At 39.1% G+C, this 12,547-nt stretch overlaps 1 protein-coding gene across 1 annotated transcript; it reads left to right on the top strand.

Annotated features, from left to right (window-relative positions):
• The first annotated feature begins 499 nt into the window (after window positions 1–499).
• On the top strand, window positions 500–11,445 carry LOC118819334 (very-long-chain (3R)-3-hydroxyacyl-CoA dehydratase-like). Its single transcript, XM_036587074.1, has 7 exons — window positions 500–518; window positions 5,074–5,116; window positions 5,203–5,313; window positions 6,305–6,432; window positions 6,518–6,630; window positions 6,990–7,096; window positions 11,261–11,445. Exons 1-7 carry the CDS (start codon window positions 510–512, stop codon window positions 11,443–11,445), a joined length of 696 nt encoding a protein of 231 aa, XP_036442967.1. The 5' UTR covers window positions 500–509.
• The last annotated feature ends 1,102 nt before the right edge of the window (window positions 11,446–12,547 follow it).

Here is a 12,547-nt window from a genome sequence, read left to right as displayed (position 1 = left end):
TTTGTTGGAAATTTGAAATATTGGTGGAATTCCCCTTGGGTGCAATTGAAGATTTCTCATGGAAGCTTTATCTCTCTCAGTGTGTCATAATAATACATTGGCCACTGCATTAGAAACCCGTCTTGTAGCTCCTCTTTGCTGGGGTACAGTGAGAGACTGTAGCTCTTCTGGTAATGCACTTTGTATGAGGTAGGAGTTCCTAAAAAAAGAGGCCAGTTAGTAGAATCACAAGGTGGGTGTTTCTAATAAAGTGGCCAGTGAGTACAACATTTTTCTGCTGGCTTGGAAAAGTTCCTGAGAGTGTCCTGCAGGGGGCGCTGCAGTAAATCAGTGAGACGCTTTTACGCCCTGATCTCACTCAGATCGTGTTTAAATGAGCTCTAAAGAAGCGAGTCGGTTTGGACTGTGTGGGATTATTTGGTGCTGCACCGTTTGAAGGTGTTTCCAGACTAATGCAGTGATGAGAGAGTCTGAGCTCTGTGGCTGGATGCGGTCTGGATGCGGTCTGGATGCTGAGGGTGAGTCCTGTAGTGGGTGAGCGACTCAAAACACATCTGGCTTTAATGCCGGACAAAATACAACCAACTTTCAGTTTTCTTACGTTTCAGATGTTTTAGCTTAAAGTAGTTTGATGGGTTCACTGTTTTGTTGCTGGATGTTTTAAAATGAGCTGATAGTGGATGTGTTTTTACAGTAGTTCGGGTTTAAAATGTAGCATCAGCATGTTTACCTAATCTAATAACAACAACAATAAAGGTGTGTGTATTGATACTTACATTTATATTTATAGAGCACTTTTCATCCAAGTAGCAGCTCGGAGTGCTTTGCAAACAAGTGCTTATCAAATTGAAAGTGGCTGTTTTTGAAAATGAAATAGCAGTATTAATGAAAGTGGATTAAAATATTAAAGGTAAATAAAAGCAGACACACAAACACACAAAGAATATCCAAGACAAGTAAAAAGTTACATTTTCTGTCGTTTTTGAAAGAGTAAACTGAGCTTGACTGTCTGCCCAATAAAAGCAGAACATTGTGTCCAAATGTAAATATGATTATATACATGTATACATATGATTATATACTGTATACACTGTCTGTTACGCAGAGTAAAGAGTACAGCCTCCACATGTCCATTAGCAGCTCATTAGATTGAACAGTAGGAGACAAAGGGGGGGTGAAGTTATTGATCCCTTTCACTTAGGAGAGGCGGGGTTTACAGAAAAGCATTAAACAATCTATAATGCATTAAAGCAATAATAAAATCTGTAATCTATAATATGTGGGCAGATGCTGTTTGCAGTTTGGTCTAAATAGTGTCGTAAACAGTGACGTGCACAGACTTTTGTGTGGGAGGTATTTTAATATTTTTCAGTATATTAACATATGATTATAGACAAAGTTATTTTTATATTGTGATATTTTGTGTGTAGATCTTTTTTAATTATACAATCGTAATGTCTATTCAAAGCAAATCTTAATAAATGTCCTATTAAATAAACAGTCAGAATGTAATATTCAAAACTGTATCTGCACATAAATTATCATATTTAGCAAATCAGTCAAGTATATGATGATGATGATTACTATTATTATTATTATTATTATTATTATTATTATTATTAAACGTTACTCCTTCAGTTCTGCAGCCAGTAGAAGGTGTAGCTCGACAGCAAATATCAAAACTATCTCCTTAATCCTCCAGATTTGTGAACTGATGGTCATTAATCAAAGTCAGATATGAAAAATATTCAAAAGGAGCGAAAAGCTATAAAACATTACCGTTAATTAAAACGCAATTCAGGCCGCGCTATGACTGTTACCATGGCAACGTGAACAGCTTGCGGCAGCCGGGCGGTTGTTGTTGTTGTTGTTTACTTTTTCCCGGTTGTTTGTTTTTAATTTCTTTTATAAGGCTTTGTTTTCTGGACCGGATCAGACTTTGATTCCCAGTAAAATATCGGATTCCGGAGTGAATTCGTTCAACCGGGAGTGACTTCCGGTCACCGCGACGAGGCTGAAGTTTCTTCTTCTCCAGCTTCTCGTTCGAATTTTCCGTTCCACCTTAAATGGTGCAGCAGTTACGGGCACCCGCACCGGCGCCAGAGTGCAACTGCAGGACGATTTAAGGTGGAACGGAAAATTCAAATAAGAAACTGGAGAACAGGAATCCGCCTTAAGCCTCGTGTATCCGCGGTGTGTTTGTGACTAAAGCAGTTCGGGTAGCTAAGCTAATGTTAGCCAGTTTGGGTTTAACACTGACTTCATTTCCATGAAGCTTCACTGGTTTTCGGTGAAGCCGAACTCTCAAATCACATCGTCTGGATATTATATCACACTGCGCCGCTAATGGGAAACATATTTACTGCCAAAAACAGCTGCGTGTTTCACAGTCACAGTTATACAATTAAAGCGAACCTGTGCGCATTTCACCCCACCTCTCTCAGACTGCTCATGATTTCATTTGTAAAATAATTTCAACTATTTATTATATATTAATTACTCTTTTCATTAATTACACTGCGTTTTACATGAGTAACTGTAAGGATATAAATTTTATAGGCTGGTCATTCACTGTGTAGCACCCTCAGTCAGGAGACAGTGACGTCATCGCGGAACAGAACAATATATATACACACCGCCGCGTTCTTTGTGACGTCATACAAACCATGACCACGCCCCCTGTGTCGCATATAAAAACCCCACTCCCCGCATTTTTTTTTCATTTCAAGTGTAACACTTGAGCTGTGCACGTGATCTTCGCAAACACTCGTTTTCGTTAAGTTCTTTTTCTGCAAATAGAAACAGTTATGGACCCACTGCCTCAGCAGAGGAAGGAGAAGAAGGGCCGGACGGTGGTCACCTTTCTACGGATGGTACTCCTCCTGAGCTGCTGTAGAGGTGGAGCTTCAGAACATGAGGAGGACCAGAATGAGCACCGCAGAACCCTACACGCTTGGAACCCCAAAAGAACATGCGCGCCGAAACCGAAAAAACCTAAGAAATCGTTTTTTAAGAAAGCCCTCGGAATGTTCACCAAACGGAATGGAAAGAACGGACAGAATGAAAGTGGAGGGGACGACAGTGGACGGAATGACGATGCTGAACCCAGTTCCCTGGGAGCTCCTCCACGCAGCCAAACGTCCACCAGTGACCACGAGAGCGCATCCGAATGGAGACTGCCTGGTGTTCCTGAAGAAGCACCGACTCAGAGCAGCGCGGAAAAATGCAAGAAAGTCACTTCCGCACCAGATCTGCCTGAGCCAAGACCAGGACCGTCCCACCATGAAGACCTCCCTGATTACACCGTCCTGTTCTCGGTTATAGACAACATGAACAGGGGGCCGATGGTCTTCAGTGGCTGTGAAGAACAGGGCAAAACTGAGAGAAACACTGTAACACCTGAGCTCCCCTGAGCCGAAAGCAGGACCATCCCACCTTGGAGATCTTCAGGGCAGCACCATCACGCTTTCTAAGAAGAAGAGCGCCTCCAGCAACAAGCACACTGAAGTGCCTGAAGAAGTAGCAATCTGCATAGAGGACCCCAGCGCTGCCACGGAAGAGACCACCCCAGATCTCCCAACTCCATCAAATCTGCACCTCCTGTGCTTCAGCTTGTCTGTTGTGGTGTATCACGCAGTTCTTATTTATCTCTGCATTTTTGTCTTTTCTCACCTGAACATGTAATAAAAGACTGACTTGTGCAGTAAAAGAGCTGGTAATGCAGTGCAGAGGAAGAAGAAGCAGAAGGGCCAGGTGGTGGTCAGCCTTCTGTGGATGGTTCTCCTCTTAAGCTGCTGTACAGGTGGAGCTTCTGAACATGAGGAGGACCAAAATGAGCTCCACAGAGCCTGCACACCTGATACGGCAAAACCTCCATGACCGCACCATCCTGTTCCCAGGGATGATGGCTCACCTGAACAGGGCGCCGATGCTCCTGAGTGGCTGTGAAGAACAGGGCAAAAGAGAGAGAGAAACTGTAACCCCTGAGCAGCAGAGCCGAGAGGACTGTCCCAACTCGGAGATCTTCACGGCAGCACCATCACGCTTCCTGAGAAGAAGAGCTCCTCTGGCAGTGAGAAGCACACTAAAGGGCGTGAAGAAGTTGCAGACTGGATAGAGGACCCCAGCGCTGCCACAGAGAGACCACCACACATTCCTCAACTCCATTTCTGACCCACTGCTTTAATAAAAGCCTGACTTGTGCAGTAGAAGAACTGTGACTGTATTTAATGAGTTCTGTATTCACTCACTAAGCACTTTATTAGGAACACCTCCCTGTACCTATTAACTCACTGTCCATTTCATCAGCTCCACTAGGAGCCCTTTGTAGTTCTACAGTTACAGACCGTAGTCCGTCTGTTTCTCTGCATACTTTGTTACCCTGTTCTTCAATGGTCAGGACCCCCAACAGGTATTATTTAGGTGGTGGGTTATTCTCAGCACTGCAGTGACACTGACGTTGTGGTGGTGTGTTAGTGTGTGTTGTGCTGGTACGAGTGGATCAGACACAGCAGGGCTGCTGGAGTTTTTAAACACTGTGTCCACTCACTGTCCACTCTGTTAGGCACTCCTACCTTGTTGGTCCACCTTGTAGATGTAAAGTCAGAGACAATACCTCGTCCCAGCTCAGCTAATAAATAGAAATTGTTATTATTATTTAAGTGTTTTCCCTGTAGAGGACGTGTTGATCAACAAAACATAATTTTACCAGGCGTTGTTCAGACTTTTGTATATATGTATGTATTTTACATATATATATATGAAACATGTACATCTGTAAATTTTAGTGCACAGTTTCTATTTATTTGCTGTTTAGCAAAATATTTTAACAATGTATTCAGTTCAGTAAACAGTTATTGTACATTAAAATGTGCAGAAGTGTGTCTCTGCAGAGGTATTTACTCTATTTACTCTTAGAAAATCAACAACAATATACCAGCTGGTGGGGCGCGCAGACTTTTGCAAACGACTGTATGTTTGGGGTGTTTGTGGTGGTGATGTTGGCAGTAGAAGTGAATCGGACTAAACGTACCGTTGAAGCTCATAGTCCTAAGCAGTTTTCTCCTCCAGCAGGCTGGAGAGAAGATGACGGCTGTTCTGAAGGTGAACAGGAATGGTGAGTCTTCACTACAGACTGCCTGATCACCGTCAACCGTCTTACCCTTAAAGTGAATATTTACATACATGCTGAATTTGTGTCAGTGCTGGACACTGTGAGAAGATGTTACCTGTTCCTGTACTACCTGCTCCAGTTCCTGGGGTTCACCTGGACCTTCAGCCGCCTCACCGCTAATCTCATTCTGCAGGGACAAAGTAAGACCCCACCTGCTGATAGAGCCCCACTACACTGCACCATTATTGTTATTATTATTATTATTATTATTGTTGTTGTTGTTGTTGTTGTTGTTATTGTTATAAACATCATTATTATTTAATATATACAGTTCTACATTAATTTGCAAATGTTTTGGCACCCCTTTTCAATGTACTGTTGATTTTCTAAATGTAAATAAGTGAACACGTTCTCTACAGAGACACAGTTCTGCACATTTTAATGCAGAATTACTGTTCATTTGCTGAATTTAACATTTTGGGAAAAATAAAACCTAAAATGTGGCCTTTGCAGATGTTATGACACAATTAAAAGTTTCCCAATATGTTAGATTCATAAAAAAAATAAATTGTACACTAAAATTAGCTTGTTCTCTGTAGAGGACATGTTAATCTATTTTAACTTAGAAAATCAACCAAACATGTTATTTGACCTGAGAGTTGAAACATTTGCATTTGACTGTTTAAGAAATATTTTTATGTGTTACTCATATATAGATCTAAAGTAAATTACATTAGTGTAAAAGTTAATTAAATGTCATTCTAAATAAATATAAAACTTATATATGTGTATATGTTTAACTATTGAGTAAAAGCACAACAAAGGTATGTTTTTTAAACTGGCTAGAATTTATAGAATTTATCTTAATTGCATAAAGGCTGATAAAATCTAAACAGCAGCCACAGTCATTAGTAAATCTAAAGAAACGTTTCAATAATGCTTTAACATTTTTATTTTTTAATGTTCATAGCTAGTCTACATATCAAAATCAGAATAATAATAAGAATACTGTATAATCTTACAACTTTTGCAGTACGTAGTGTGTATATTGTGTGTTTGCAGTATGTAGTGTGTATATTATGTATGTTTACTGTATGTAGTGTGTAAATTATGTATGTTTTATTATTTTATTATAATTTATTATGCTATATTATGTGTGTTTGCAGTATGTAATGTGTGTGTTGTGTGTAGGTGCTTTGTACAGTGCGTTCAGCTCCTGTGATGCAGTGCTGTATAGCTGTCAGGTGCTGGCGGTGCTGGAGGTGGTCAATGCGGCGCTCGGCCTCGTTAGGACTCCTGTTTTTCCTGCCATGATCCAGGCAAGACTGAACTGTTCACTGCTCGTGTTTGTGTTGCTGTGTCCTGTAGTGCTGACCCTGCCCTGCTGTTTGTGGTGTTTTGCAGGTGATGGGGAGGAACGTGATTCTGTTTGTGGTTTTCGGGAGTCTGTTGGAGATGCAGGGCAGAAGTGTGGCGTTCTACGTTTTCTACCTGTGGGGCTCCATGGAGGTTTTCAGGTGAAGCTGAGACACTAATGCTCTGTTCATACTGCAGGGCTGAGCTGGCACGGATGAGTCCTGATCCGAGTTCTTTGGCCTTTCTGGTTTGAGCAGGAAAGTCTCAATACTACTGGTCAGATTCCGTGTTCTGTTGATTTTCTAAGTGAAAAGAACCCACTTTAATTTGCTGTAATTTGCACTTTAAAGTACTGTTAATTTGCTTTTTCCTGAGTTTAACATATTGGGAAAAAATTAAGTATGTAGTGGATGTATTCCCTTTTTTTCACTTAGAAAATCATCAAAACATGGAATCTGACCAGGGTTGTCCAGACTGCTATAGCTTAACTGACTGAACTGTGTTGTTATGTCTGCTCCAGGTGTCCTTTTCACATGTTGGCAGTAGTTGGTAAGGAATGGAGGATGCTGTCGTGGCTCTGGCACACAGTGTGGGTGCTGCTGTACCCCCTGACCACTGTGGCAGAAGGTGAGAAGAGCCATCGCTTTATTAGCATAATAAATGCACAATATAATGAGAGTCTGTTAGTGTAACATATGATGTATAACATATGATGCTCTGGAGCAGCTACACATTACCCTAATCTTTGTCTTTTTCCAGCTAAGCTGTCCTTGTCAACATTTGTAGTTGAAGCTAACATTGCAGAGAAGCTGTCAGACTTACAGAAACACAGTTTAGTGAATTATTCACTCCTCCTGATCAGGATGAAGTCACCAGGCACTTTTCTATCACCAGTAAATGCACCAAAATTGAAAATAAAATGGTATTTTGGTGTTAAGGTTATTAGCATGTACGCTAGCTGCTTCAGAATGATTACTTTGCCAATTTTTGTGCACTTTCAAGAGAAACATAATATTTGCTTGACTAAGTATGATTCTGTACAGATGTAGATGTTTATGTGAGGATGTACCAGCAGAACAGTGCAGTATAAAAGACGCTCGTTTAATGGAGCAGTTTTCATTGTCAGAGGAGCAAGCTTGAAAATAAAGGGTCTAAAAGTAATGTTAGGCTACTGACTCTGCTGCTTCATAAAGAGTTGTCTGTGAACAGGAGAGAAATTATGTGACATTATCTATAAAAACAGGTGGTGTTATCTTAGTTTCCTAACTTTAACGTTAGCCTTGTCAGGCTTGTTAGCTCCCACAAAGGACATTAACAAGAAGTGAAAGATGATTTGAGCTGTGCAGCCGCCATTTTGGACTAACGTACTTTAATGACAATTACAATACATTCGCAATAGCAATTAACTGTAGTTACAACTGATGATGGTGTTTGGAAAAAAAATGAATGTTGACTTTCTTTTAATTTTGCAGTGATTTTTTTAATCATAAACTTGAAAAATGTTAACACTCAAATGTCTTTCAAAAAATGAACTTACATAGAAATATTAATGCCTGTCATGTAATTTAATGATGACTTATTTTTTTAGAAATTTACTGTTGTGCTTCTGATTTGGCTGTGAGATTTGCTAGTTTTGCATAAGATGTGATGAATTCTGATCCGTATGAACAGTTTAACCATGTAGATGAGGGACTTTTTGCACTTCTTGTCACACACCGCTCCAATGCACTCACTCACAATCAGTGAAAAGACACAGTGAAGCGCTTTTTACTGTTACACTGGTAACTTTTACAGTTTAGAACTGAACATTGTTTTCTTTGATTCCATTTCTCTTTTTCTCTGCCATGTTGCCTGTAGGTTCTTTTTTTCTTTTTTATTGATTCATTTCATTTGATTAAGTGCTTTAGACTGTAGAAGGTAAGTATTGCCAGGGGAATAAGATAACAAGGTAACAGTATAACAGCATTTCACAAAAAGAAATACAATTCAATACACACATATGAAAAAAAGACAAACATCACATCTTGCATGAGGTGAATACAATATTTCTTCAAAGAAGTTTAAATTTTGTCAATATGTTCATCAATTTAGCTGTTTTTTTACAATATATATATTATTGAACTGAGGACACATAGATGTAAAAGTTATCTTTAAATAAATTGTAATTTGGGATTCTGTTTTTACATTTGATTTTGGATAAAATATTGACCAAGAAAATGAACAGATAAATTAAATAGGCATGCTTGTTGCAGTATGTATAATAAAATAAAATATAATTTCTGTCTTTAATATAATGTTCATTTTATGTCCAGTATCCTTCTTTACATCATTCCAAATGTTCTTAGAATGGATACAGTTGGAGAAAATGTGTTCAATGTGTTTTCACCACAACAGTTACATAAATCCTCCACCTGTAGGTTTTATTTTGATACTGTTGCAGGGGTAATATTAATGAATGATTTTGTATGTGATTTCTTTAACCTTGTTATTCGGTACATATTCCTTAGATAGGGTCCATACCTTGTTCCAATCAATAACAAATTTTAAAGGTCTCCAGCACATCTATTATTAAATTGTTCTTCACTTATGTTAATTCCATTGATTGAAGCTCTATTGTTGTTATCAAAGGTTGATACTGTTTTATCTGTTGTGATATATATATACCCTCAGGAACAGCTTCTGTTACTGTAATATATTCTTTTGTACTAATTTCAATAAGCCTGTTTTATTTAAGTAGAAAATCAGAGTGTGAATAGAGTTGACCATTATATCGTTTAGTAGTTGACTTAACAGTAAATAGTGCCCCTGCACCAGCTTTCAAAGAATAAACTTTAATCTGTGACAGATGTGTCTGTTATTCCAGATAAAGCAGCGTTTAGGACAGCAATTGTGGTCTGTAGGTTCCCTGCAGTTCCCTGTGGCGTTCTGAGTCCGCTACCGCAGCTCCATCTAGCGGCGGTTGTCAACAATGCACATGAGTTTCGTCAGAGATCTTGTAGTGAGGAGAATTACTCTGTAACGTGTTCCAGGCTGCTCAAACGCTAGAGGGAGCTCCAGAGCGAGTCCAAAATAAGTGGGTTAATATGGAGCATTTGAGCAAAATCAAAGTTTGTAAATGATTTTAGTTTATACATGATTTTTAATATAAAAAAACGCATTCGTTTCCTGAACACTGAATAGCATAAAACATTTTAATACTGCTGTTATATTTTTAAGAGCTTTTAAACTCGAGTTATACGAGTTTAAAATGGCAACTCAGATACGTCCATGACGTCTGTGAGCGCGAACAGCCAATGAGCTGCTCCGTTTGCCAACCAATCAGCACTCAGTAGCGGTAATGCCCGCCTTCTGCTGCCCAAAACTCTTTGCTGTAGAAAAAAGGAAATATATGGTAATTTTTCTTTGCTTTTTTAATTAAATACATCTTTCTACTTTCTAAAATTAAAGGAATGTTCTGTATAAGCGATTAGAAACTATTTCAACTTTTCATTCATAGCTGTTGAGCTCCATTTAATCCCATTCATTGAGGACTCGCGGGCGCCCTCTGCTCTTCAGCAGTCCTGGTTTTGATGGAACGGGGAAATATGAAGAGGCCATGCTCCTCATAAACTGGGTCTTTGTTTCCTCTCTTGGGCTTCTGTACTCTGTGGCTCCTTGGTAGCCAGCGCTAACGTTATTAGCATGGATGCTAACATAGCTACGTCAAATCAGTGATGCTCATTTTTTCACACTTTCACAAGGTCAAATGTTGTCTTTTCTAAATATGTCTCTGTATAATTCTAGGTGTTTATGCAAGTGTTTTTATGCATATTAATGCAGTTTGAAGGTTTTATGAAGGTTTTAGCCCACCAACATTTTTTCACAAGCTCTGACTGACCTCCATGATATGACCATCGTTTTGCCAGTGGTGGTACCAAAGTCCTGTATTGCAGTGAAAGTAGAAATACTTTTGGTAAAAATATTAGTTAACTGACATGACTGCCAAAAATGTCCAAATCTGAAATTAAAAATTTCCTTTGGTCCTTATCGCTGCTGTCGGAGTAAAACCTTGTATTTCCAAAATGATAACTTTACTGGAGAAAAACAAAACATACTTTACTTTAAAGTAAGTCAGTGGAACCAGACTTTTTCCCAAGTGATTTTAAGTCATTTCTTATGGATCATTCATTATGAAATTTACACAGAAGGAAAAGAGCAACAGGCATTTTCAAATTATGTCAAAAACTGAAAAACCAATCCTGGTCCTGGAGATCTACCACCCTGCAGAGTTTAGCTCCAGCACTTATCTGACACACCAGGTAATGATGGCCTCTGAACATCAGATCCGGGTGTGTTGGAATAGAAGACTCCAGGGTGGTACGTCTCCAGGACCAGGACTGGGAACCCTGATCCAAGTTATTTTCAAAATTTTATCACTTTTGACCAAATAGAACAAATTCTGTGGCTTATCGTGCTAAATTTAGTTGTTGGCCATGAAAGGGTTAAGAGAAGTATCAAATAATATAATAACTATAACAACTTTTACATTTAATATTTAAACACATTTGTAAACAAATAACTTTGTATGTTACCTATTACTATAGGTAGAGGACTTTTACTCATGAACCAAATGTATTTCTACTTTTATTTAACTGCAGGACTTTTTGCCTCCCTCCCGTCATAAATGAACGTTTGTGTATTTGCCCTGCGGTGTAGAGTAGGATGGTTCTGTCCTTCTCAGCTGTGACCTGTAGTTTGTAAATCTGCTGTATTGTGTGTAGGTTTTTAAAGCTGAGCCATGCTGTGTTGCAGCTGTAGCTGTGCTCCAGGCTCTGCCTGTGTTTGATGAGACTGGGCTCTTCAGTGTTCCTCTCCCTGAGACTGTGGGCTTCTACATCAGTTTCTCCTTCTCTCTCAGACTCTACCTCCTCCTCACGCTCTTCGGTAAGATGAGAAAAACCTTAATTCTGGGCATGCCTAGTTTAAAGTACCCCTAAAGTTATAATAGAAAAAAAGTAAAAAAAAGGAAAAATCTTTGTAAATATTTTTAATAATTTATTAGTCAACATATACATTTGTTGTGCTAAAAATAGCTTAGGAGCATTCCTAAACCATAACACTCATAAAGAATGCAAAGATCTATGAATTATGTTTCTATCTATGCCATCGTGCTTTTCACAAGTAAAATAAATGTAAATGACGAGTAAAACAAATTCCGTTGTTGCCTTGTGGACGATTATTAACCTCAGAAATGCTGGCGTCCCTTCCACTTCAGCTCACCGTGGAAAGGGGTCACTTTGTCACAGCTGCTAAGACTGAAACTGGAGGATGTGTTCAGAATTGTTGGGGATCACCAAATACACAACAGTGCGAGTCCAAGCTGAATAAAGGATTTACGCTTTTCAGGGAAGAATTATTTCACAACTGTCAGCTAAAATTTACAGAGTGATAAAACGATGGATACACTCTTCAAATGAGGGTTCCTAAAAGGTTCTTTAGTAAAGAAAATGGTTCTATACAGAACCATGAACACTCGGAGAACCCTTTACATGATTAAACGGTTCTTTGCATCGCGAAAGCGTTCTTCAGGTTGATGGAGAAAGTGTTTTAGATGGTTCTATATAGAACCTGTTTGAAAAGGGTTCTGTATAGCACCAAAAGGGTTCTTCTATTGTTTTGATGTCAAGCTTGTCATAATAGCTGAAGCTGTATGTCGACTGATTCTGATGGTATTTTCTTTGTTACTGAGCGTGTTTACATGCACTTAATAATCCAATACCTGCAGATAATCAGATTTTGTCAGTAATCCGATCAACGCATTTACATACAACGCATAAACGTAACTCTAAAACCTTATGCCGCGGCTTATTTTTATAAACATCACGCCACTTTACCTGAAAATATGAACTTACATCACCAAGAAGATGAAGAATATTTAAATCCTTCATTTCGTCAAGAATGTTGGTTTCATCGTCGCTCCAAAATTGTTTTGCTGCGTCTCGCAACGCTGCTCGCTTTTTTCCGGTACTGCCATCTGTTTTCACACATGCGCAGTGAGAGTTCACAGGCACTGAGAAATCTGATTACTGAGCTAAAATC

The sequence above is a fragment of the Colossoma macropomum genome, unplaced genomic scaffold (assembly GCF_904425465.1).
Source record: "Colossoma macropomum unplaced genomic scaffold, Colossoma_macropomum, whole genome shotgun sequence".
Classification (NCBI taxonomy): domain Eukaryota; kingdom Metazoa; phylum Chordata; class Actinopteri; order Characiformes; family Serrasalmidae; genus Colossoma; species Colossoma macropomum.
The sequence above is the reverse complement of the archived record's forward strand: the minus strand, read 5'-3'. Positions and strand labels throughout refer to the sequence as shown.

What these genes read in the sequence shown, in the direction of transcription:
- LOC118819334 (XM_036587074.1), top strand. An exon ending in TCTCATTCTGCAGGGACAAA is followed by an intron (nt 5,314 to 6,304) that starts GTAAGACCCCAC and finishes TGTTGTGTGTAG; the next exon opens with GTGCTTTGTACAGTGCGTTC. An exon ending in TTTTTCCTGCCATGATCCAG is followed by an intron (nt 6,433 to 6,517) that starts GCAAGACTGAAC and finishes GGTGTTTTGCAG; the next exon opens with GTGATGGGGAGGAACGTGAT.